Here is a 25,820-nt window from a genome sequence, read left to right as displayed (position 1 = left end):
CAACTCAATACAAAGGGTCGAGAAATTAGCATAATAGGTCCCCTTTAAGACAATCTTGTGATTTTCGGAATTGCATTGAAAATTGTATCGAAATTGTATCACTCCTTTTTCTTCCTTTTCAATTTTGAAACTACTTAGAACCTCCTCAGATACAACAGTACAAAATATAAATTATTGCGATTTTTTAACTAGTCATCAAATTTGAAAAAGAAAAGAAAAAAAGAGTGTAAAAAATAGTGTAATATGAATGAATATTATAGTACATAATCCCTTATTTTTAATGTAAAGCATTAATGGCTTGTTTGGAAGTTGCTCTTTATTTAGGCAGACAACAGACATGACAAGACTTGCAATGAGGAATGTAAGGGGTAACTACAATGAATACTAACCATGGCCATGGTGTCAGACAAAGATAAAAGAGATAAGCGCCACACAGCAAAAACACCAACAGATAAGCAGACATACACTAGTAATAGGACATAGAACAACAGCTTACATAACTGTAAACAAATAATACTTTTCCGCAGCAGTACAGCAAAGCATACTGGGGAGCAGGAAATGTGTAAATAGCAATAAATTACGAGAAGATAATAGAGCAAAAAATATCCATTAAAAAATATTCATCAAATAACTCACTCTAGGTTGATATGTTTCCCATTTGTCACCGTGTAAGTGAAGCGACGTTCTTCTACTGTCCAGCAGGTGGCAGTATATACTCATTCCATATGCGAACGAGCCGCTCGAAAGAATCCAAAGAAGTTGCAACCTTCCGCTTGGCATGTGACGAGAGACAGGTTACAAAATCTAAACTCACAACAACTCACAGTCACGACTTGAACTTCAGCGACGTCCCTGCCAATGGGGCTTGACAGGTTCTGCAGTCCGGACGGATCCGACCAGTTTTGGGTGAGTTGGTATTTGTCGTGTTTGGAGTGTATTCACCTTCTGTTTACCGGCTCTTGTTAGCTAGCTACCGGCGGTCACGGACCGGCCGGCACATGCTAACCGACTGTAAACATTATGCCAAGCCTGACATGGACCCCAATAACCGGCTTAGCAACACACCAGTTAATATTATTCAGTCTTTGTAACATTCCACCGACTTGGTTCCTGCTTTGTTGTTGACAAGAAAAAGACTAACCCGCTTTATGTCTCATTCGACGACACATTTAAGAATACGCTTCCTATCCGACGTAAACATCACAGTGTGGTGTTCAAAGTGCGGCCGCGGGGCCATTTGTTGCTCACATCCTGTTTTCTATTGGCCCTCAGGGAACATTCAATATGTACAATTAAACATGAAACACAAAGCAGGATTAGAGCCAGACAAAATAAAAGCTGTTGCTGCACTCAAGTGGTTTTAGTGTGTAATAAATTAAAGACAAAACCTGTATTGTCTCCATTCAAGGAGAGTCTGTGCGGATGTCCTTAAAGATGCAAATTTGTCATATGATATAAGTCGGGATGTCCGATAATAATTGATATCCGATAATTATAGGCCCGATATTGGTATAAAAATGTGATATCTGTATCAGATTTTTCCCCGATCATGAAAATTGATATTTAAAAAAGGCTGTGTTCATTCAAAGCACTGTTTTCCAGTGTAAAATTTGCTTTCTCTTCTTTATTATTTGATTTAGAGAAGTGAATTAGGTATTAAATTAAAGTTAAAGTTGTACTTTATCACACACATAACATTGCTTGAATAATATCCAAGTTGGCTCAAGCATTCTTGAATTTTGTTGTTTCCTCAGCGGAAAAAGACACGCCTTCAATACAGCTTGTTCACACACGGCTAACCACAGCAGAGGTGCTTGAACGCCTCTCGTATGTGCACTGTTTTGCTACTTTGTGCACCCTTGTGAGGATTCTGTTACTCCAAAGTTAGAACACAAAGTACCCAAACTCTACTGGATTGTCTTGGATTCTTTAAGAGAAACCAGTAAATTAAAACAAATTAGTACGAAAGCAGGGAAAAGAAAATCATCAATAGACATGATATAAAAAATGATGCAACCATTTGATGCAACCAATAATGGAATTGTAGTTGGAATTCTAATGGAGTTAAATATGTTTAATTTTGCTGTATAGGATTCAATGTTCATAAATTGAATGGTTTTATTTATAGTAATTTTGCATTACAATTATTCCCACAGACATTGTCGGTGGATTATGTTAAGTGCAGTATGCAAGTTTACGAAAATCCGGTACTAGCAACAATACACAATTAATGTTTGTCTGGAGCCCATTACACTGCAGGGACCCAAGACAGCTAGCTATCTAGCAAACTAGCAAAGTATCAAGCTAAGCAGTTAGCCTTGAATTCATTTCTTCTAAATTTAAGAAGCCAAAAACGTACCACTTATATACCACACATAATGGGAAGAGGACTTTTTTCACTCTTATGTTGGACATGCCATAACTGACTTCATGGCTCCTTGTAGTGCTAAGGTAATGCAGGGCTCGACAATAACGATCTACCGATGGCCCGGGGCAAGTTAAAACAAAATTGGGGCAAGTAAATACAATCAGTGATATTCCCGTCGGGCAAGTGCACATTGGCATACCATACTGCCAAGAGTTTTTTTAAAGCGGTTCTTGTTGGGTGTTGGTAAAACACGGACTGTGTAATTCCGGTGGTAATTTGCAAACCAATCCTTGCAAATCTTGAAATGGACCAATCAGAATCATTTATTTAGACCGCGGTCCGGAGTCCACAGTCCGTGCTTTACCCACACCCGTTCTTCACCCGTTCAGCGATCGTTTGACTACGAAAACATCTATCATGGCGTCCCTGCCAACATGGTCTAATTCTTCAACAACTTCTGAAGGAAAACACCAAAAAGTGATGAACCAGTGCCTCCTAAACAAGTATTTTATTAACAGCAGCAAATCAAATGATGGCACAGGTGAGTGAATCACATTGCTGTGACAATTTTAAAATCAATCATTTATTATTTAATAAGCACAATGTTTATTCACTCATGAATGTACTTTTATTTATCAAGGCAAAGTGCCTAGAAGTCTCTTGACAATCCAGATTTCCATGCAACGTCATGATCTATGTAGGAAAACAACCTCAAGAAATGATAATCATTTAATCTTTATTTGAGATTCTCATGTGATGCCACAAAAATGAGATGATATCATTATGGCAGTCTTTTCATTTTACATGGGGCAAGTTCAGGCAAGTAGTTCTCACTTTAAGGATTCCCCATGGGCAAGTAATTTTTGTTTTTAATGTAGAGCCCTGGGTAATGAAATGTAATGTCTCAATGTTTTGCGTCATTACGGCTACCTAGTGACCAGAGTACTACATATCACTTGTATTTCAATATGTTTTTACTAATAATAAAACGTAGTCTACCATGGAACAGCGACCATTTATGAATCAATGAATTTCTGAAAAACTTTAGTTTAAAACAAACAAACAATGCGGTTAGTTCGGAGCTCATTTTCTCCCACGGCGAAGATCATATTCATGAGGTGTCACTGAACAATTTTGGTCTCTTGTTGTCATTATACTAATTATGTCTTGTATTGGGCGCCATATTGTACAATAATTGGAGGTTACTTATGCTAGGAGTCCACTGGGCCGGTGCCAGTTAGTGCCAGTTCACGCCAGTTTGTGCCAAAGATAGTGGCATAGTGGCTCACTGTGGCGCCGAATAACATAATTCTGGCACCAACTGGCACCGGCCCAGTGGACTCCTAGCATCATTGGCACAACTTGGCGCGCGCCATTACATTCCAGTGGATTCCAATAGGCAATTGTTTGCGACATTTGGTTTCACTTGGTTGACACTTGGCGCTAAAACAAAAATTTTAAACATTTTGAAATTTTCTTGCCGCCAAACTCAATTTTTGCCGCCGTTACAGGCCTCCATGAGCCAGTTGGGAGGCAGTCTGAGCCACTGCACACTACTAGACACCACAGCAATTTGCATTGGCGCAAACTGGCACCAACTGGCGTGGGCCCAGTGGTCTCCTAGCATAACCCAGGATCCACTGTTTATCATAAGTATACTGTCTAACTTCTTGTCTCCACCAGGATTGGAACCGCACATGGAATACTTCAAACCCAGACTTTACACAGTGCTTCCAGAACACTGTGCTGGTTTGGCTGCCATGCCTGTACCTGTGGCTGTGTGCTCCCATCTACCTCATCTACCTCCGTAGCCATAACCACGGCTACATATGCATGAGTCACCTTAACAAAGCCAAAACTGTGAGTCATGTAACATCTGAAGTATCCAACTGTACATCCTGTGTGTTACTATGGTTGAGGACTATTCTTCTTTCCACAGGCTGTTGGCTTTCTTCTATGGATTGTCTGCTGGGCAGATGTTTTCTATTCTTTCTGGGAAAGAAATTCTGACAGTAGGGATCCTGCGGCTGTCCACCTTGTTAGTCCTACCATATTGGGCTTGACCATGGTGAGGGAATATGTAGTATGTATATAGGATATCTCTACAAATGATTAATGTAAGGATTTATGGCTGATTCTTATCCACCCTGAGGCACCTGTATCTCTCGCTTGTCAAACGTTAATGGGTCATCTCTATGAAAAATCTATTTATTAAGAGCAGATTATAATCGATAAAAGCAAGGGAGGAACTGCCACTTACCGTCAAAGCTTTGGCATAGGAGCAAAGACCCTTTCTTTTTTCCGGTAGATTGCTCATCTTGAACATTTTTCACAAATGCATTCACAAATCGAAGACAATCATGTCAATAAACTGCGATAGGTTAAAAAATCCTTACTATACTTATTATTGCCCATCTTTCATTTTTCTCTGGTGAAAGTCAAAAGTAAATGTGCATCAAAGGCCGTTTATGTTGATGTGAGTCTCTCCAATCAAAGGGATGCCTTCGGGTTCCACTGTACAGGAGGCCTTTCTTCCCTTCTATTGCTGGAGTTGGATAGTGTTGGGAACACTAACAGCTGTTATCCGCTGGCCGGCTCGCTTGTACAAATGGGACATTTGAAGTCGAGTCGTTTGACCATCTCTTTAAAGTGAACAATTACAACCCATTCACAAGACTAAGTACAGGCACTAGAAGTCAGGAACAATGTTCATGTGAAGTATACATCATGTTCCACAGGAAAGGATTTGTTCACACCTGTGGTGATTACCTCTATTCACATGAAAAGCCTTTCCAAAAACTCATATCCAGATATCCAGATTTAGTTTGGAATATCCATATACAATATATATCCTGATATTTTTTGCACACAGTGAGTTTAGACAAAATCAAAGCAAAATAGCAAAATATGCATGTGAAGTTGTTTTATTAAAATAAATACCGACCTTTTTTTAAATTTTAAAGCTTCATGCAAGATGTACATTAAAATGTTTTTATCTAAAATTAGACGCTAAAATAAAGTGCGCCATTCTTTTTTTTAAATAAAGTCAAATATCTTTTTATAACAAACCTTTACCTATGCTCAAATGCTCCGCTAATAATAAAAGAAGAAAATATAAAAGAGTTCCTGGTTCAAGAGGACATTTAAAAATGTCAGCAACTCAAAAATATTTTAATGAGGACCTGTTATACTTTTACCACTTTTCTGACTCATAAATGTAATGTAAATGTTGTATTCTCGTGTTAAATAATGCCAAAGTTTCAGATAATGAGGTTTGTGCATTTGGAAGTGAGCCATGATAGAAGTTTGGGATGGCTCAGAACACTTTGTTTCAGAAGGCGTGGTAAAACTGCCCCTTTGTGATGTCACAGAGGGGCGGACTTCCTTATATGGTTCATAGTTAGGAAGCATTTTGGCAGTGTGACCAATCACAGCGTATAAATTTGTACAGTAAAGCGACTGGTGTGCCACATTGATGAGTTCCAGGTCGAATAATGATGTGGATGTTACCGTTGCCATTGTTTACTACTAGGGATCGAACGATTTTCGTGCCGATAACGATTTTTTTCCATTACCCTTAGCAGATGGCCGATTTTGCTTGGGCCGATATTTGTGGCCGATATTTGTGGCCGATACTGCTTTTGCTCCCTCAATTTACATTAAAAAATGACAATGATAACAAATATTACAGGTCTCAAGTTTAAACAAATATTTATTGAAATGTAAACACGGAACACAGTAGGATTCAGCTTTCTTAAATACACATTTAAACGGCATTTATCAACTTTAAAAGGAATAAATATTCAACCATGCGCAAGTTTTATCTAGCATTGATTTGATGACTGCTCCTCCGCAGTGAGACGCACACCCCCCGCCTCCCCCCGACACAATTTAGTACGATATATATAAAACATTTCTCTCATCATTAAAGTTCGTGTTGTGCATGCTAAAGACCTCTGATAAGCAGACACGGCTGCTCCAATTCGTTCTGTGTGTGCATGTGCGTGCGTGCTTGGAGAGAGCGCACACACATAACATGACACGCATTTAACCTCAGCCCGGCGTTGGCTGAATGAAACTCCTACAAACACCATGGGACTGAATTGACAACGTTGACATTAAACCTGTGTCCGTAACAGCTGTACATATTAGCCTACAACCACATCATGCAGCGGAAAAATACATCGGCGAACCCACGCGCGTATAGGCCGATATCTATTCAAGTAAAGAACACAAATATCGGCCCGATGTATCGGTCGATCCTTATTTCCTACTACATCGGAAGCTAAATAGCTCGTCAACAAGACTTCTTTTGGTCAGAGACAAAGACAAGTCACACGTCAGGTTTGCTGGAAGACATATAATATAAATCAATCAAAAGGGTCTGTAGGCATAGTGACACCTCTCAGCCTTTTGTGTCTCCCATTTCCCTTCCTTCATGGGCACGTTTGTTTTTGGGACTACGCCACATTACTATGTGGACGTGGAGCTGAGCTGAGGCAGCGTTGTTGGAGAACAAACAGACTTAGTTGCTTGAGCTGAATTAAATTCAGGTTCTGCCAAGTTTACACTTGTAACCGGTAGTTGACATTTCTAAGCGGACTTTTACATTTACCCACATTTTAGTCTGAGCCTTTTATACTGAGAAAAGTTCAGGGTGAAAGTGTTTGTGAAAGGGCTTTGAAATTCCACTGTAGCGGGGGACAAAGCTGGGGTTTCAAGAAAGGTCTGCAAGCTGGAAAAAGTATGATGTTCTGATCTTCAACAAGGACCCACTTGTGAGAAGACTGTGTGGGGGAATGGGAAGTTTATTGGTGGGTGGGTGGGTCAGGTGAAGACTTGACCCTTTCTTAAAACTTAGACCTCTCGTCTGAAGAAAAATATGTTCAGAGAGCCGCAGATATACAGTAGATATATGAGTGCTGCAGAAATTAATTATTTGATCCCTGGCAGACATATAAACTACAGTTCTTGGTTTTACCGAAAATAGGTTTAGCTTACAATTAATTTAATTTGTATTTGCATTTGTATTTGATTGAGTGAACCAGCAAGAATTCTGACCCCCAAAGCCTATTCTTAACCCATGCGGCCAAAAAGGACGCAAATGAGTCGTTTACCCTCAGCAAGAAGCTTGGCTAGACAGAGACTGGAAGAAATACAAGACAACAGTCAAATTAACCTCAGCAGGCTTTTATTGCAGGTTTGAATGATCTCACAACGGGCACAGTAATAATCCAGAATAAAAATCCCTAATAAAGACATGGGCTACTGTTGCAGCCGTTACCCACGAAACCCAACTCCAAAGCCCCAATGTCACTTGACACTCACCTCCCCACGGGAACACATTTATAGTAACAAGCACCTGTCTTATTTATGCTTATAAAAGACTTATTTTGGGTCTGGAACTAATGAGACGTGATAAACAAGGGATTACTGTATTTCTGTTTTGAAAGGTGGGGCACCTGTGAGAGGTGCAGTTTCATTCATTAAATGACACAACTTTACTAAGCACATAAATGTAGCTGTGGGTGAGTGAGCATGCTGTGGGTTTAGACTTTTGGAGTACTTTGAACCTCTCTGTTCGTATGATGAAATGTGGCACACTAAGACAAACTTGCCAGACTTTAGGTTTGAAGTGGGCCCAAGCAAAGTACTGTATCAGAGGCCTAGTGTGATTTCACTGTAAAATCCTGGAGTGGCCTAGCCAGTCACTGGATATTACTAATTATACTGTATATTACTAACTCACAGAGTTGATGATGCAACTCCACAATGGAAGAGATCACGAATCTGTAAAAACCGCCACAAGGTGGCAGAAGTGCATTTTATAAGAACTCGGCATGCATCTCTTACATAGAAATACATGCACAGGAAGTGAAAAGGCATCTCGCCATGTAGCGCGAAAGGAAATTTTAACGCATGCGTGCATGTGCATGCATACACATAGTTTAGTTGGAAATGTGGAAATTGTAAATAGTTCATAGTGTTGTTTTTGTAAGGAAAAAATTTACATTTTCACCACTTTTTGTGTTATGTTTGGTTTTAGATTTTAGGTAAATATATGGCTATATTTTATGCTTCCGATACCCATCCCAATAATGCATGAGTGAAGTCAGCCGCTACAATTCCAGTACTGATCACATGCATGCAGTATAAATGTTTAAATGTACTACTGGAACTATTAGAGCTACTCATTTTGGTAACTGATTTTCATAGCTTATTTCTAGGCTAGCAAAGCCAGTATGCTTTCCAGAACATTATGCTGGTATCCACAACTCACCTTTTGTATTTCACAATGTATTTCTTTCTAGGCTTCTCACTTTATTAACTGAAAACCTGAATGAAAAGCAGGTTGGCTCGCCTCTGCTGGGTCCTTCCAGCCACGGCCGCTGCTTTTTGAAGTACAGATGCATTTGACTCTCTCCTCTGTGCCCTCTCGGAAGGCAATTGTCAATTGTCCATCAGATTGGCACCACTCCTTAAATCCACACACTTTTCAAGCACGGGGCAAATGCTCACTCATTATGGTCCACGTGACCTGTGCGTGCTCATTGGACAGCCAAACTGACGTGCACACACCACATGTGTGGTCACGCAGAAGAGGTTGCAGAGGGCACGAGCATCACATGTCATCTGTAGCCCGATGCAACACCGCACACAACCAAAGTTCCTCCTGATCTAAAAGTGCTACATAGTGTCTGCATTCTCCCAAATCCTTGCCCACACGCAAGGGTTGGGACCCGGGGCGTTAGCGGCTGGCTGATGGATGATCACATCGTGAGCCTCAAGCTCAACACATCCTGCCTGTGCATCCTCGGCAGTGGAGATGTTGTTTGCCTTTTTTTCTTCCATTTGTGTGAGCATGGTGATGATTTATATATTTTTCGAGAATACAAATCGTTTAAGCAGGGAGTCCTCATATTTCACCATTTTGTGGTTAAAGTACGCACATCCGCAAATGATTAATACTCTACAAACAGAAAATACTTGTGTGCATGATGGAGAAATACATAATTGCGCTCCACTACACTGACGTCATCAGCAAAAAACAATAATCATAAAAGTCAGAGAATAAATCCCCAAATGCCAAAATGTGTTTGCCCTAGTTGCTGGCCACCCTGCTGATTCAGAATGAACGAATGAAAGGGGTTCAGTCATCTGGAGTGTTGCTGGTTTTTTGGCTACTGTCCCTGATTTGTGCCACAGTCACCTTCCGGTCCAAGGTCCTCCAAGCCATAGACCAGGTCAGTCTACCGCCACAACAACTGACGATCCACATACCCACATATGCCACAAATAAAGAATGCTTTATGTTTCACATCAGCCGTCAGCTATTTGTGTGTGGAGGTACACCACTTTCTTTGTGTACTACACCCTGCTGCTGATTGCACTGATCTTGTGCTGCCTGTCAGACCAGCCTCCCCTCTTCTCACAAGTTGTGAAAGACTCGGTAAGTCTCTTCTCCAGCTACAGAACATCAGTGTGAAATGTCAAACTTGAATCATTTTGATGTTTGAATCCCAATCCCACAGGGATGCATTACTTGGGCAATCCTTTGTCCACATCAGTCTAACTTGAAACAGAATGTGCAGAGCATCCTCGTATAGTCCTGATTCAGCATTAACAGACCAAATTTGGAGATTTTTGGTCAAAAAGAAAATAACAATTTTTACATTTATTTTCTCTGAAAATAGGCAGTTTTTTCCCCACAAATAACGCTTAAAAGTAAATTCCACAATAATAATGATAATACAGGTCCCTCATATGTAAAGTATACTTCTATATACATATATATATATACATATATATATATATATATATATATATATATATATATATATATATATATATATATATATATATATATATATATATTTTTTTTTTTTTATATAATATCAATTAAATTAGGCTTAAACCAAGCTTGTAATAATGGCCATCCAACATAAATGTTTGGTGTTTAAAAACAAACAGTTGGATTAGTATTTCATGTTGCCCCACTGCAGTGTTTTCTTTGGGCGTAACTGATATTTCATTTATTGTCTTTAGAATCCTTGCCCTGAGCCGGGAGCTTCTTTCCTTTCCAAAATAACATTCTGGTGGATCACCAGGTAAGCACTGATTGAGCGAATGTAAACAATGGGGATTGTAAAATAGTGGTTTCAATCCCTGTGCACCTTTCTGTACTTTTGCATGAATGTAGAGCTGACCTAGTATTCCACTACCAGGAAAACCACATTGTACCTTCTGTATCCATATTTTTTTGTTTGTTTGTTTTTTTGTTTACCAGGATGTTGATGAGAGGCTACAAACATCCCCTTGAGGAGAAGGACTTGTGGTCTCTGAACCCTGAAGACTGTTCTCAGAAAGTGGTACCAAGGCTGGTTCATTGCTGGAACACAGAGTGTCAAAAGGGCAAAAGGTCAGCAGCCCAACATGCCATGGAAAGCTTAGGCAGGGACCCGCTGCTCGTTGAGAGGAGTGATATAGCCTCCAAAATGTCCAATAAAAACAGAAAAAGATTTATTGATGGTCGCTAAAAACAAACAAAAAAAAAATCTAGAGCGTCAATTGGGTAATTCCTATTCAGAGCAAAATAAGCTTCAAAATAAAAGCATGACAGCATTGGCTTGGATTCTACCACAGCAAATGCAGTCATTAATTTTTTTTAAGTTAGACACCACTCTGACTCTTAAACTTGAACTGTATTTTTTTCCTCACCAGGACACAGCAAAAGACAATGTACTCTCCCAGACGGGCTTGTCACCCTGACAACAAGGAGAGTCAAGGTGCGGAGGAGTCTGAAATCCTACTCATAAAAAGCCCACAAAGAAAAGAGCCTTCCCTGCTGTGGGCACTTTGCTTGACCTTCGGGCCATACTTCCTCATCTCCTGCTTCTATAAGTTCATCCAAGACATTCTCATGTTCGTTGGCCCAGAGATCCTCCGGTAACACTGGTATTGTTACATGACTGAGTTTGGATGTTTTTTTTTCATGTACACTGTTTTTATTTGGCTCCTCTCCAGGCTGCTGATCCGGTTTGTCAACAATTCCAGCGCCCCCTCCTGGCATGGCTACTTCTACACAGCTCTGCTCTTCTTATGTACGTGTGTGCAGTCACTCATCCTCCAGAGGTACTTTCATGTCTGCTTCGTCTCAGGCATGCGTCTCCGCACTGCCATCGTTGGAGCTGTCTACAGGAAGGTACAATACTTAATATTGCGACTTGTTGATTGTGCAATGACCATCGACACGGACCAGAATAAAAACAAAACAAAAAAAAACACACATAATGAAGTTGAAACCAATTACTTCTTACCCCATTTTCCTACTGAATAAATGTTTGCTGCTTCTCTGCATTGAGAGGAAGCAGCGGTGGCCCGGGTATCTGGTCAGGATGCCTTCCGGACGCCTCCTTTGGGAGGTGTTTCAGGGCACGTCTGACTGGTAGGAGGCCTTGGGGAAGACCCAGGACACGTTGGAGAGTTGTTGTCTCTCAACTGGCCTGGGAACACCTCAGGATCCACCGGGAGGAGCTGGAGAAACCGATTGCTTTTGGGGTTTTTGGGGCTGTCAATTACTTCCAGCCTTGGAACAAAAAAAATATACTAGTGTCTACTTTTTGACACTTTGGTCAAGCCAGCTATACTACTGCACGCTGGCGCTATTGTACACACATTTGCTGTCCAACTTGCAGGTGTGAGTTGTTGGCATCATGGTGATTTTTTTGTATTCCTTTCCTCCCTGCTGTGTTAGGCGTTGGTTATCAGCAGCGCTGCCCGCCGCACATCCACAGTGGGAGAGATCGTCAACTTGATGTCAGTGGATGCTCAGCGCTTTATGGACTTGATTGCTTATATCAACATGGTATGGTCCGCCCCTCTGCAGGTGGTGTTGGCCCTCTACTTTCTCTGGCAGGTAGGAATCCACAGCAATGATTTTCAACCACCACAGCCAACAATGATTTCCGGTGAAGTTCAAATGTTGCTTGTTTCAGTCCCCCTTAAGCGGTAATTGTGCATTGTACACAGACTGCCAAAACATTTGTTAAAGGGGACCTATTGTGCTAATTTTTCGGCCCTTTGTATTGGGTTGTGGACTCCTATAGAGCAGCAACACACAATAACAAGCACAGAAAGCTTTCTAGTTCTTCCAGAATATGCTCCTATTCAGCTGTATTTCTTTGGATTTTGTGCTTTCCGCAAAAAAGGTCTGTTTTAATATGTTCCACCCACGGCCCGCCTCCAGTGTGGTTGGTCACCTTCCAGAGTGCATATAGAAGGACTTCCTGCTTGATTTTGTTGTGGGAAAAGTTTCAATTTGATGCCAATGTTCCTTCATGATATAGAACCTGGGCCCATCTGTTCTTGCTGGGGTGGCTGTGATGATTCTGATGGTTCCTGTTAATGCTTTTATTGCCATGAAAACCAAAACCTACCAGGTGAGACTGGAACATACAGAATGTTTTTTTATATATACATTCCATATATGCATCTTGAATATCCCTGATCTTTGTAAGAAATGTTATTCCCCAGTCATCGTCTGTAATTTGTAATACAAAACGGCTTTATAATGCATGTGTGTAAATAAACAGGAAGATAACATGAAGTGGATATTCTTATCACTCACTTTGTAACTTTTAATGTAAAATTTGCTCAGTATGCTGCAAACCTTAAATTACGTGATGTCTTTGAACACAACCCTTCATTGCCCATAACACTGTTTCAAGTGTGATTCAAAGGTTCTGCTACCATAAAAGATACTTTTGTTAGAGAATTTTTTTTTACTTGTATATACTTTGTATGTTTTAGCTTGATTGACATTCAGTTCATTTGGGGCTGTTAATGTACAAATCCCTATCCCTTCATTTATCTTTCTCTTCATTAAATACAGTCAAATGGGCATATTTCAGATATAGTTGATAATGGTGATTAATCATGATTAATTAGTTGAAAAATGTAGTGTTTTTAATCATTTGACCCAATTAAACGACAAATGTTATTAGTATCAACGTTTCAACTTTTTCACGTTCCATTATTCCTTTTTGCTCCAGCCTTCTATTTTTGCAGGTTTTGCAGCAGTTTTGTTGATTCTATATCTGCCGCTGGCCCATTAAAAAAACCAAAACAAAACAAACACGCCACGCGCTACCACACCTTGCCTTTCACTGCGGTGGTAATCCACACTCCAAACTTATGATGTATACTGCCACCCAACAAGTAGCACCACATCCATTTGGCTCAAATCTATTAGCAGCTGATCACCACGAATGGGAAACACTGATATAGTCGAGGCTGTCCTTTTTTGCAGGTAGCGCAAATGAAGAGTAAAGACAATCGCATTAAGCTGATGAATGAGATGCTGAACGGCATCAAGGTGTTGAAGCTGTATGCCTGGGAGCTTGCCTTCAAGGGCAAGGTGTCAGAAATCCGGGAGAGTGAGCTGCAGGTTTTGAAAAAGGCTGCCTACCTTGGTGCCGTGTCCACCTTCACCTGGGTCTGTGCACCCTTTTTGGTGAGTGCAACAATGGAGAATCATATACTGTATACGGGGAAAAACATTCTTACTATTACAAAAAGAAGTATCACCTTTTATATCCTTCCCTTTCTCTGCAGGTTGCCTTGTCCACTTTTGCAGTATATGTGCTGGTCGATGAACATAATGTGCTGGATGCCCAGAAGGCCTTTGTCTCACTGGCACTCTTCAATATCTTACGTTTCCCTCTCAACATGTTGCCTATGGTTATCAGCAGCATGGTGCAGGTCAGTGAGTGTCAAGCTAAATAAAGATGTACAGTAATCCCTCATTTATCGCACTTAATTCTTTCCAGACCCAACCATAATAAGTCAATTTCTGCTAAGTAGGATTTTTAAAAACATTATTAGAGCCCTATAGACATAAAAATAAAATAACAACCATAACGTCGTCTAATAATAATAATAATAATACAGAAAAAAATAATGTAATAATAACAATGTGGACATTGTCTTGCTGACAATATCTGTCTCCATCACATTTAAATAGAATGTAAACATTGAATAAAAACATACATTCCTTTTAAAAACAATTTAAAGATATTTGTCGTAAAATGGTTGAACATGTCCATCTGACTCTGCGCTACTCTGTCTAAAGGCGAGCGTCTCCTTGAAGCGACTGAGAGTCTTTCTATCTCATGAGGAGCTACAGGAGGACAGTGTGGAGCGCAAAGCAGTAGCCGGCTGTGAGTCTTTTTGGTTTCTTCCCTTATGCTTTCCATTGCTTCATTTATTTACATATTTTCATGGAAATACTAGTTTTGTGTCATTTACATCTTTCTACCTTGCAGCCTCAAGCAGTATATCTGTAGTGGACGGAACCTTCAGCTGGTCTAAAACTGAATCACCAGCACTAAAGAGGTACGTAAGTATCCATGCAGTTTATTGGTGTGTATTATGTCAAGCCTTTTTTTATTTTTAGCTTTTGACACTTGACGCTTGCTCAGAATTTGCTCTTTAAAATGGATTTTCACTCTGACCATGTTTCTGCTCATGATTCGTTATTATTCCACATGCATCTGTAGGCTGAACGTGTGTATCCCAGATGGTTCCCTCGTAGCCATTGTAGGACATGTCGGGTCTGGAAAGTCCTCTCTGCTGTCTGCCCTGCTTGGAGAGATGGAAAAAATTGAAGGAAGCGTGGCTGTCAAGGTGTTTACCCACTGACTTTTTCAATGTTAAACTGCGCGTAGTACACTGTAGGCTGCTTAAATGTGGAATTTAAGGCTCGTGTTGAGGCTCCACCCAATCCCCCCTCGGCCATCTCTGTGTGGAGTTTGCATGTTCTCCTCGTGCATGCGTGGGTTTTCTCCGGGTACTCCGGTTTCCTCCAACATTCCAAAAATATGCTAGGTTAATTGGGGACTCCAAAGTGTCCGTAGGTATGAATGTGAGTGTGAATGGTTGTTTGTCTATATGTGCCCTGTGATTGGCTGGCGACCAGTCCAGGGTGTACCCCACCTCTCGCCCGAAGACAGATGGGATAGGCTCCAGCACGCCCGCAACCCTCGTGAGGATAAGCGGTAGAAAAGGAATGAATTAATGAATATAACAAGTTTTTTTTCCCAATTCTGCTGGTATCTTAACTGTCACCAGCTAAAAACAATGACGTGTTTTTCTCCATGCAGGGTTCAGTGGCCTATGTGCCCCAGCAGGCCTGGATACAGAATTCCACACTGAAAGAAAACATCATATTTGGGCAGGAGACAATCGAAACCTGGTATCAACGTGTGGTGACAGCCTGTGCCCTTCAACCTGACCTTGACATCCTGCCTGCTGGAGACACAACAGAGATTGGTGAAAAGGTATTTGAGGGCTATTTAGGAAAATTGATTGGTCCTCACCTTATTGATAAAGTGTCTTTCATTTTGAAATTATATGAATTGACTAATTGTAGTGGTGGCATCATATTTCAATACTGCCTGAATTGAGTTTTTCCACAAATGTTGCAAGGAGCGACAACGTGACTTGCCTATCTTGAATCCATATACAGGGTGTCAATCTGTCTGGCGGTCAGAAGCAGAGGGTGAGCCTCGCCAGGGCAGTTTACTGTGACCGCGCCGTGTACCTGCTAGATGACCCGCTGTCTGCTGTTGATGCTCATGTGGGAAAGCACATCTTTGACCAAGTCGTTGGCCCACAGGGCTTGCTGAAGGACAAGGTGTTTATGATCTTACTTTTATATACCATCATTTCCAGTATATAAGCCGATACTTTCTTCTTAAACTTTGAACCCTGTGGCTTATACATCCGTGCGGCTAATTTATGGCTAAGTTCTAATCTTGTGACATCTCCTTTACTTCAAAACTACTACTAATTGTTTAAATACTGTGCTGCTTGCAAGTCAGTGAGGAAACAGTAGCTATTTCTTTGGAGGAGCCAATCACAAGCTATCAGTGCACTCACAACAAGCTTGTCAAACCATTGGAAATCGGAGGTTCATTCATTCATTCATTTTCTACCGCTTTTCCTCACGAGGGTCGCGGGGGTGCTGGAGCCTATCCCAGCTGTCTTTGGGCGAGAGACGGGGTACACCCTGGACTGGTCGCCAGCCAATCACAGGGCACATATAGACAAACAACCATTCACACTCACATTCATACCTATGGACAATTTGGAGTCACCAATTAACCTAGCATGTTTTTGGAATGTGGGAGGAAATCGGAGTACCCGGAGAAAACCCACGCATGCACGGGGAGAACATGCAAACTCCACACATGAGATGGCCGAGGGTGGAATTGAACCCTGGTCTCCTAGCTGTGAGGTCTGCTCGCTAACCACTCGATCGCCGTGCCGCCCGAAATCTGAGGTTATTATATATAAAAGTATAAACATGTAACAGAATGACTCAGTGTCATCTTACGAAGAACATTAAACTCGTCACACAGCGACTTAACATTCAGATGGATATCTGAGAAATATACAAACAAATATACAAACATTTACGAATATGAGTTTAAAATGAAAAAACAGCTGTTAAAGGGTTCCCATAATGTACTGCGTCTGAGCGACGCTGCAATGATGTCAGCCTCCCTCTGGTGGACAGAGGCAGCATTAGTTTGGGCACTAGTTTGGAAATGAGCAGCACGTTGCTGTAGTTGTTCCTCCCCTGTCTAATCCCCCCGTCCTCCAAAAAGAAAAACATGAACATAGGTTAATTGGACAATCTTAAATTGGGTTGTCTATTTGTGCCCCGTGATTGACTGATGACCAATCCAGGCTGTACTCTGCCCCAGACTCGTATACTGGTGACACATGGGCTGAGCTACCTGCCACAAGTTGACCTGATCCTGGTCATGGTGGATGGAGAAATCACAGAGGTTGGCTCGTACCAACAGCTCATGGCCACTGACGGTGCCTTTTCTGAATTTCTGCATACGTACGCCGGGGTTGAGCATGAAGACAACAATGGTGAGACATACGTCATGAATGTTACACAAGGATAAGTGAGCCAAGTGAGCTGTTTGGTGCAGGTGGTTGGAAATGACTGTTCATAAGTTTCTTTCCCGCCCAAGATTCAGAAACCGCTCCAAAAAGAGGATCCAAAGTAATTGAGAATGGCAACATCACTGGCCTTGCTGGGTGAGAATAATTACACCTTAGAAGTTGTTAGGATTGGTTCAAATGTAGATTGGATCTATGTATATCTGCTGAATGACCATAGAATGACGAGGGAAGGTGATATCATAACACATGTGCATTTAGACTGTATTTCTTTGCATTAGTGCTGTTCAGAGCAGCAGTCCACCCAAACTGGCCCAGTCAGTCAAGGAGAAAGAGGAGTTGGACAAGAAGGATAAGAAGGCGAATGCGGGCAAGCTGACTGAGGCTGACAAGGCCAGCACTGGACGGGTAGGTCTGCAAACTCAAACAAACAGTACTCACAACGTGGTAGTCCTCTTCTGATGCTGAACCAGACTTCTCACTCCACAGGTCAAGCTGTCTGTGTTCTGGGCCTATTTTAAAGCCATTGGCGTACTTCTGTCCTGCATGAGCCTGCTGCTATTTTTTGCCCATCACCTGCTTTCGCTGTTCTCTAATTACTGGCTCAGTCTCTGGACTGACGACCCTGTAGTGAATGGCACCCAGCCTGATAGACAATTAAGACTGGGGGTGTATGGAGCTCTCGGCCTATCCCAGGGTGAGCAAGCACATTTTTTGTATTTTGCATTCACGATCTCTGTAAATCTGCAGATTTTTGGTTAAAAAATTTTTTTTCTCCAAATACGCATTTCTAAATACATGATAATACAAGTCTAATGTACAGCATATAAATACTACAGTTAAAAAATGCATGGTGCTGTATGTCAAATATTTCCTACTGTTTGGAGGTCCTTGAACACACTTCGGATTCCATCTGTTCATCGATTATCTGACATTATCATTTGTTAGTGTTGAGTAGTCGGGGAGTACTTTGTTTGTTTTGCGAGTCTGTTTTAATGGCAGTTATAAAAATGCAGAGTAGTGGGTGCTGTGTGTTTTTACGTTTTTTTTTTGTCTTACTATTGACTCTTTTTTAAGAGGTGGCAATTTCCATATATAACTGGCGAGGAGTGATCACATTTCTGTATTCCTTGACTCTTTTTGTGTGTGTATGATGACAAACATCTGTTACCATTTAAATTTTGATGGTGCAGGGGTGGCAGTGTTTGGCTACTCTTTGTCCATGTCCATTGGGGGCATCCTGGCGTCTCGCTGTCTTCATCAGTCCATGCTCTATGATGTCCTCCGCTCGCCCATGTCCTTCTTTGAGCGAACCCCCAGCGGTAACCTTGTCAACCGCTTTGCCAAAGAGATGGACACCATTGACTCTGTGATTCCCAGTATTCTTAAGATGTTCATGGGCTCCATGTTTAACGTGGTGGGCTCTTGTGTTGTCATCCTGATTGCGACACCTTTTGTGGCGATCATCATTCCCTTCCTCGGACTGCTCTACTTTTTTGTGCAGGTTTGTTTTATTTGTTTACTTTGTCTTCAGGGTTTATTTTTGCAAGACGATTCTGACTATTTAATCACTCTGTTCAGAGGTTTTACGTGGCATCCTCACGCCAGCTGAAGCGCCTGGAGTCAGTCAGCCGTTCGCCCATCTACACCCACTTTAATGAAACTCTATTGGGCACATCTGTCATCAGAGCTTTTGGCGAACAAGAGCGCTTTATTCGAGAGAGCGACCGGAGAGTTGACCACAACCAGAAGGCTTACTACCCCAGCATTGTGGCAAACAGGTTAAGATAAATCACATTTATTCAAAAAAGTCCTTGTGTGGGTTACAGTATATGATTAGAAGTCATCCATTCACCTTGATGAGCAAGTCTTTACAAAGACTGTTATTTTCATTTTACTCTTCATGTGCAGGTGGCTGGCAATTCGTCTGGAGTTTGTTGGCAGCTGCATTGTGTCATCCGCTGCCTTGTTTGCCGTCATAGCCAGAAAAAACCTCAGCCCAGGTATCATGGGCCTGTCAATCTCCTACGCCCTTCAGGTAAATTCACCCATGTGTGTATGTAGTATCAGTAGCAGTATGTAGTTGTTGTACTTTTTAGAATGAGATTAAATCCTTACATGACTGTCCCATCTTATGTGCAGCTGACGGCCTCTCTTACCTGGCTAGTCAGGATGTCCTCTGACGTGGAGACCAACATTGTGGCCGTGGAAAGAGTGAAAGAGTACAGTGACACAGAGAAAGAGGTACTGTAAAGTCAGGGGTTTTATCTGGCACCAGGATGTAGATTTAGACCCGTGCTTCTCAAATGGTGGGGTGGGCCCCACGATCAGTTTCTCAATAGTATTTCAAATATTTCTGTCCTCCCTGGGAGGAAATGACAGAAAGTAATTTAGAGCCACTGAATTAGACAGTAGTACTGCACTGTCAGAGAAGCACCCCCTGTGGAATATATATATAACCACAGAAAAGCATTTTTAGTTTAATTAGTTTAATTCTGTAGCATCGCTACACATGTGATTTATTACTGTCCAATATGAGGCTCGTCTGTTGTCATCTTGTTTAAAACATTTGCAAATAAAAATACATATACAATAACATACATTGTAAACAAATAAGATAATTACGATAGAATCTTGTACATAAAATGATGACCACTTTAAAGGGTTCTCTTTGGGGAAATGTGGTCGACATATCTATCATGCACGGACACACACACACAGGCAAACACACCGTGTTTTCTTGAGAACTAATTGCAGATTGTACGTTTAATTATATACATTAGTTTTAGTAGTTCCTCTTTAGAAGTCTTGTCAGTTCCTCAGCTCTTGTCTGCTCAGGCACTTTTAATGAAATATGCATTTTACGATCACCACCAGGCCGAGTGGAAGCACGAGCCATCCAGCCTGTCTTCTGGGTGGCCCACTGAAGGATGCATCGACTTCAAATGCTTCGGTCTGCGATACCGCCACGATCTGGACCTGGCTATCCGCAACATCACTGTCAGCATCAAGGGCGGAGAAAAGGTGTGCCATTGTGCTTGTACATCCACAGTTAATACTTGCACTGGATACTCGTAAGATGCAAGTGTTTTTGTTTGCAAAAAAATAAAATAAAGAAAAAGTATGGCACTGGTAATTAAATACAGTATAATAAATGAAATTAAATCTCATTAATTTAATCTACCTATGAGGTTGGACACAATAGGTTGACTCTAGCGTATTTCACTCCTCTGATCGTCCCGCCTCCTACTGAAGCGTTTTTGTAACCTTGTTAAAACATATTGTTCCAGTCGTCCTATTTTCCTCCTCCACCAACCGAAGATTCATTATTCAGCCGTGTAACTTATACCTTCCTTCAGCATGTCCAGAAGTCAATTTTTTTGTGTGATTGTTGGATTCCTCTGCCTTTTGGGTGCAGAATGTTTCGTCAACATTGTGTGTTTTGACGCGGAAACAGAGTTCAGAGTCGCTGAACAGCAGTTCGGCGCGAAGGAGATTGATTGATTGATTGATTGACAATGATCTACAGCAAATCAGGACACAGAACACAGTGTGCATTCATACACTGTAAAATGTTTAAAAAGCACTAAAATTGCACTAAAAGAAACCCACAAAGCAGCGTGGCCACAATGGAGCGAGGGAAAAATGTATTTGATACTAAACCATGAAACACATCAGCAGTGTAGTATATCATACCCACAGTGAAATCAAGTTCAAATGTATATTGTAACATGAAGAGGGCTGTGAACAGGAAATATCTCAAAGACAGAAATGTTTTTTTTGTCATCTGATTCCATGTGAACATCTTGGACTAAAATGTTTTCAAAATCATCTTCTCAGGTGGGGATTGTGGGACGCACTGGAGCAGGCAAGTCGTCACTCACGCTGGGACTGTTCAGAATCATTGAGGCAGCTGAGGGACAAATTTTTATTGATGGGGTGAACATTGCTCAACTGGGCCTCCACGAGCTTCGCTCCAGGATCACCATTATACCACAGGTCAGTGCTGGAGTTTCATTTTAAATAACTAGTTTTTAATATCACATAGAATGTTCTTTTTCCCGAACCAAGTTGAATTTGATGTCAATTTTTGGACGAAATTTTTGTACAGCCAAACACTGCATACAACAAACCAGCCCATCTTTCCTTTGTCAGGACCCAGTGCTGTTTTCAGGCTCTCTGAGGATGAACTTGGATCCGTTTGACAGCTACTCTGATGACGACATATGGAGGGCTCTGGAGTTCTCCCATCTGAAGACCTTTGTGTCCGGCCTGCCAGACAAACTGAGCCATGAGTGCAGTGAAGGAGGAGAGAATCTCAGGTAAAACCTGATACCTTGTTACATGGGAAAATCCAATTGCTTCCTCAGTGGAACCGGTTCATGTTGAAAGTGGTTTAACGTTTGCATTAGAACAAACACTAAGTGGAGCCGAGTATGGTGAGGTTTGAGAAGGCAACTCAACGCCATTACAAGAGCCAGCAGACAATGTATTGATTCTCACATCCCAAGTCATGATGGCGTTTCATGTTCAAAGTTTCATGAGTTATGCATGTTCTCCTGAAAAATTAAGTAAAATGGGTTTTTGTGTAATGTCAGGTGAATTATGGTTCCTTTTTTGGATCATACCTGTATCGCCAATAGCAAACCGAGCTTTTACAATCTAAAAAAAAATCATAAATGTGTGCATTTTGTAGTTGCTGTTGTAGAATCCAGCTTAATACAGCTACTTTGCACTGAACAGGAAGTCACTGTGTATACGTTTAATGCTGTGTAACTAGACAGTAGTTACAGGCACTTTTTGGACAGGACTTGATGACGTGGTCCACATAGACGAGTTGTCAACCTAAGCGGGTTCGGTGGTGTCATATACAGACAACCCTTGAGACCATATGTGTGTGTTCCTTTCCAGTGTGGGTCAGCGCCAACTGCTTTGCCTAGCCAGAGCATTACTCAGAAAGACCAAGATTCTAGTTCTCGACGAGGCCACTGCTGCTGTTGACATGGAAACTGACAACCTGATCCAAACAACCATCCGCTCTCAGTTTGAGGAATGCACTGTCCTGACCATAGCTCATCGCCTCAACACCATCATGGATTACACCAGGTACCGTTTACCATATAGATCTTATTATATTCAACATACAGTATATGCATATAACGCCAGGTGTACAGTGTACCACCACATTAACAAGGCAAGAAATTCCACTAAGTAACCCTAGCAAGGCATGCCTGTAAACTGAAAACCATTTCAGGTGACTACCTCAATAAGCTAAATATATGTCTAAAGTATAAGACATATTTTAAGATTTATAGAAAATGCTTTGAATGAGAAGGTGTGTCCAAACTGTTGTCCTGAACTCAGGCTTCTCTGTAACTGATCAGATTTGTTTGAAGACACCATCATATTTATTAGTGTGATATTAGAATGCGGATGAGTGGTTAGCATGCAGGCCACACAGCGAGGAGACCAGAGTTCGATTCCACCCTTAGCCAACTCTGTGTTTGTTTGCATGTTCTCCCCATGCATGCGCGGGTTTTCTCCGGGTACTCCAATTTCCTCCTACATTCCAAAAACATGAATGTGAGTGTGAATGGTTGTTTGTCTATATGTGCCCTGTGATTGGCTAGCGACCGGTCCAGGGTGTACCCCGCCTCTCGGCCGAAAACAGCTGGGATAGGCTCCAGCATCCCCGCGACCCTCGTGAGGGTAAATCGGTAGAAAATGAATGAATGAATATTAGAAATCTGGGTAACTTCCTGTGGGTCGCGTGCATGTGGTCTTCCCAGCATGCCTTGTGGGTTATATATTAGACCATCCATTCTTTTTTATGCCGCTTATACTCACAATGGTTGTGTGGGTATGCTGGAGCTTATCCCAGCTGACTTTGGGCGAGGGGCGGATTACACCCTGGACTTGTCGCCAGCCAATCGCAGTGCTGTTATATACATGAGTAGAACATAATATTGTTTTGCCTGCATATTAGTGTAAAATCATTACATTTGATACTCCCATAGCCTGTGTGGTACAGTTACTGGTTTGTTACTTTTCCCACAAACGTAAAAAATAACGCTTGGCTCAAAACTCCCTGAATTTGCGGGGTCATGAATGCTAAATGGTGAATAACGGGGAGAGCCATTGTACTACTAAATGAGCTTTTATAAGGGTTGCACACAATGCTAGTGAGAGATTGTGTGCAAAGCCACTTTTTGTGCATGTTTAAGCTTTAAGCTTTGCTTATAACAAGTGCATCACAGGTTACAGATTTTCAAATTTCGACTTACTTGCTCAGTAGTACTTGCTAAACATTTTTTAAGGTTCCATACAGTATACAGTATGTGCAAAGATTGAACAGTCTGAACGTTCCCTTTCAAGATACAACAAAGCGATGGCGGGAATATCTTTATAGTACTACTGTACTGTTGCTTGCCTGAAGAATCACCATTATTCTGTTCTTTTTAGGGTGCTGGTTTTGGAAAAAGGCCAAATGGTTGAATTTGATTCCCCACCCACTCTCATAGCTCGAAGGGGTGCCTTCTACAATATGGCCAAGGATTCTGGTCTGGTCTGAAGCTCGGTGACGCCATGCCTCTAAATGGACACTGCTAAAGAGTCACCAGAGTTGTTACCTTCAGTTTGACAAAGACGGAGCTCCTCTTTACTTGCTCCTGCTTGTCAGTCTGTCAGAAGTGGGAAGGATTTTTCTGTAGCTTTTATTTGGCACCCCGTGTACGTGTGTTTCGGAAAAATGGGTCTCCCCACTGTCAAAAAGAAGCGCCATATTGAGGATTTTCCCAGTTCCGTACTATATACGGAAAAGATTGTTTACAGTCTGCAAAATTACAAATGGATTGGTGCAAAGTTCCTCATCAAACATTTGGCTGATTGGGGACACATTTCAACAAAGCTGACCAACTCATCAAGTTAAAAATGTTAACCAGCTGACATAGGTTAAAAAAATCCTCATTCTCCTTATGTGTCTGGCCAAAGTCCCAAATAAATGTGTAAGCAGTGGCCAGTTTTGCTTTCCATTAGGTCAACAATCGACTTGTATTTTGACATGGTACAGAGCTGGGCCGTGCTAAGTATGCAGGGAAAAGCACTTGTTTTATGTGAATGTTAACTTCTCCAGGATGGACAGGGTCGTGTAGCGTTTTAGACCGTTTTCAGGTTTACCTTCAGGACGGCAGGAGCGAGAGTTGAAGAGCAGCAGCTGATGAGTCCGAAAATATCTGCTTGCTGTTGATGGTTTTAATATGAAACCCCAAACGCACAAGTTCAAAGGATCTGGAGGACAGATTCCAATTTTCTGCCACTTTATGTGCTTCATTATTTATTTATTGTGTTTTGTCTGTTCAGCAGCTTTAAAGTGATGTACTGATCATTTGTTAAAATAGGTGGAGCTGAAGTACAGTCATCTTTTTTTTCCTCTGGAAGCCTTGGCAAATTCGAGAAATATAGTTTTAGCGCACATTTTAGTGAAGGTATATTGCTTTATTTGTTGGTAAACTACTGAATTTTCTTTGGTTTAAAATACCAGCAAGCAGAAGAAATAATAATAAATCTGCATATTGGCAGCAGTGTTGTTAATATTGAATACAAATTTTACCTCTTGTAAGGAGAAAAGTTTGATTTGACATTACTTTGGCATGTTAGGGGTGGGCGATAATACATGAATACAGGGGCCACAGTAATGCGGATGCCGATGTTGTTACTTTGCTTTTAATTTCTTCAACATGGTCATACACTAGATATCCGCACATTTGCGCTTCAGCATGCACTGAATTTGAATTTTTCTCCAAAAATAGCTAATTTATTTTTTCTTGCCATTTTTGGTGGTCCCTGAACCCCCCACTCCTATAGAAACACCTGCCGATGGAATAACAACAAAAGAATATTCTTGAATAAGTAGATGTGTGATTTTGATGACACCAGCAGACTCTCCAATGTTTATATGATGTTTGTCATGTTGTCCTTTACGTCTAGTTCGATATCATGGCATTATGTATGTGCTTTCATTTCATCACACAACCGTATGGATGCCTGGTGCTCAGACTGTCTGTTAGGTGGGAGAGAACTTACGTGGTTGTTGCAACTTCACAGGCGATTTTGTCTAGTTGTAATCAGTCGATGTTCTGTTATCAACAATAGCCTTTATTTAGCTTTACTTGTTCAAGTCGCTGGGATGCATATGCAAGCCGTAGCCGAGTGCGCGTGCGTCCGTGTGCTGTCAATCAAGATTCTGTTCTCTTTACAAAAGATGATTGTAACTTATTTTGTTGTTGCTCATGCAAAGCCTGTGGAGATTAAAGAATATATGTTACAAATGTATTATCATGAAGTAAATAGTTGAGATTTTTTGTGTATGTTATCAGTTTTAAATAAATGCGATGTTTGTTTACACATTGTTTTACTTTTTATTTATTACACAAGTGTGAATATGAAATGACGAATTATAATACAAAGAGTATAGACA

General features: G+C 41.2%; 1 protein-coding gene across 2 annotated transcripts; it reads left to right on the top strand.

Moving 5' to 3' along the window:
• The first annotated feature begins 742 nt into the window (after nt 1-742).
• On the top strand, nt 743-25,740 carry abcc1 (ATP-binding cassette, sub-family C (CFTR/MRP), member 1). 2 transcript variants are annotated; one of them, XM_058049203.1, is made up of 31 exons: nt 743-906; nt 4,052-4,228; nt 4,308-4,436; nt 9,475-9,612; nt 9,693-9,818; nt 10,415-10,476; nt 10,656-10,787; nt 11,090-11,290; nt 11,393-11,570; nt 12,123-12,284; nt 12,715-12,807; nt 13,677-13,880; nt 13,982-14,128; nt 14,499-14,586; nt 14,692-14,761; nt 14,926-15,052; nt 15,529-15,705; nt 15,894-16,061; nt 17,137-17,311; nt 17,416-17,482; nt 17,626-17,752; nt 17,834-18,041; nt 18,538-18,848; nt 18,926-19,125; nt 19,256-19,382; nt 19,487-19,588; nt 20,222-20,368; nt 21,185-21,343; nt 21,500-21,666; nt 22,256-22,450; nt 23,807-25,740. In XM_058049203.1, the coding sequence occupies exons 1-31, from the start codon at nt 859-861 to the stop codon at nt 23,913-23,915; spliced, it is 4,521 nt and encodes a 1,506-aa protein (XP_057905186.1). In that variant the 5' UTR covers nt 743-858; the 3' UTR covers nt 23,916-25,740. The 2 variants fall into 2 exon arrangements, with proteins under 2 accessions (XP_057905186.1, XP_057905185.1); XM_058049202.1 differs by having other exon boundaries at nt 11,090-11,314.
• Nucleotides 25,741-25,820: the final 80 nt, after the last annotated feature.

This window comes from Doryrhamphus excisus, chromosome 15 (assembly GCF_030265055.1).
Source record: "Doryrhamphus excisus isolate RoL2022-K1 chromosome 15, RoL_Dexc_1.0, whole genome shotgun sequence".
NCBI lineage: Eukaryota > Metazoa > Chordata > Actinopteri > Syngnathiformes > Syngnathidae > Doryrhamphus > Doryrhamphus excisus.
The sequence above is the reverse complement of the archived record's forward strand: the minus strand, read 5'-3'. Positions and strand labels throughout refer to the sequence as shown.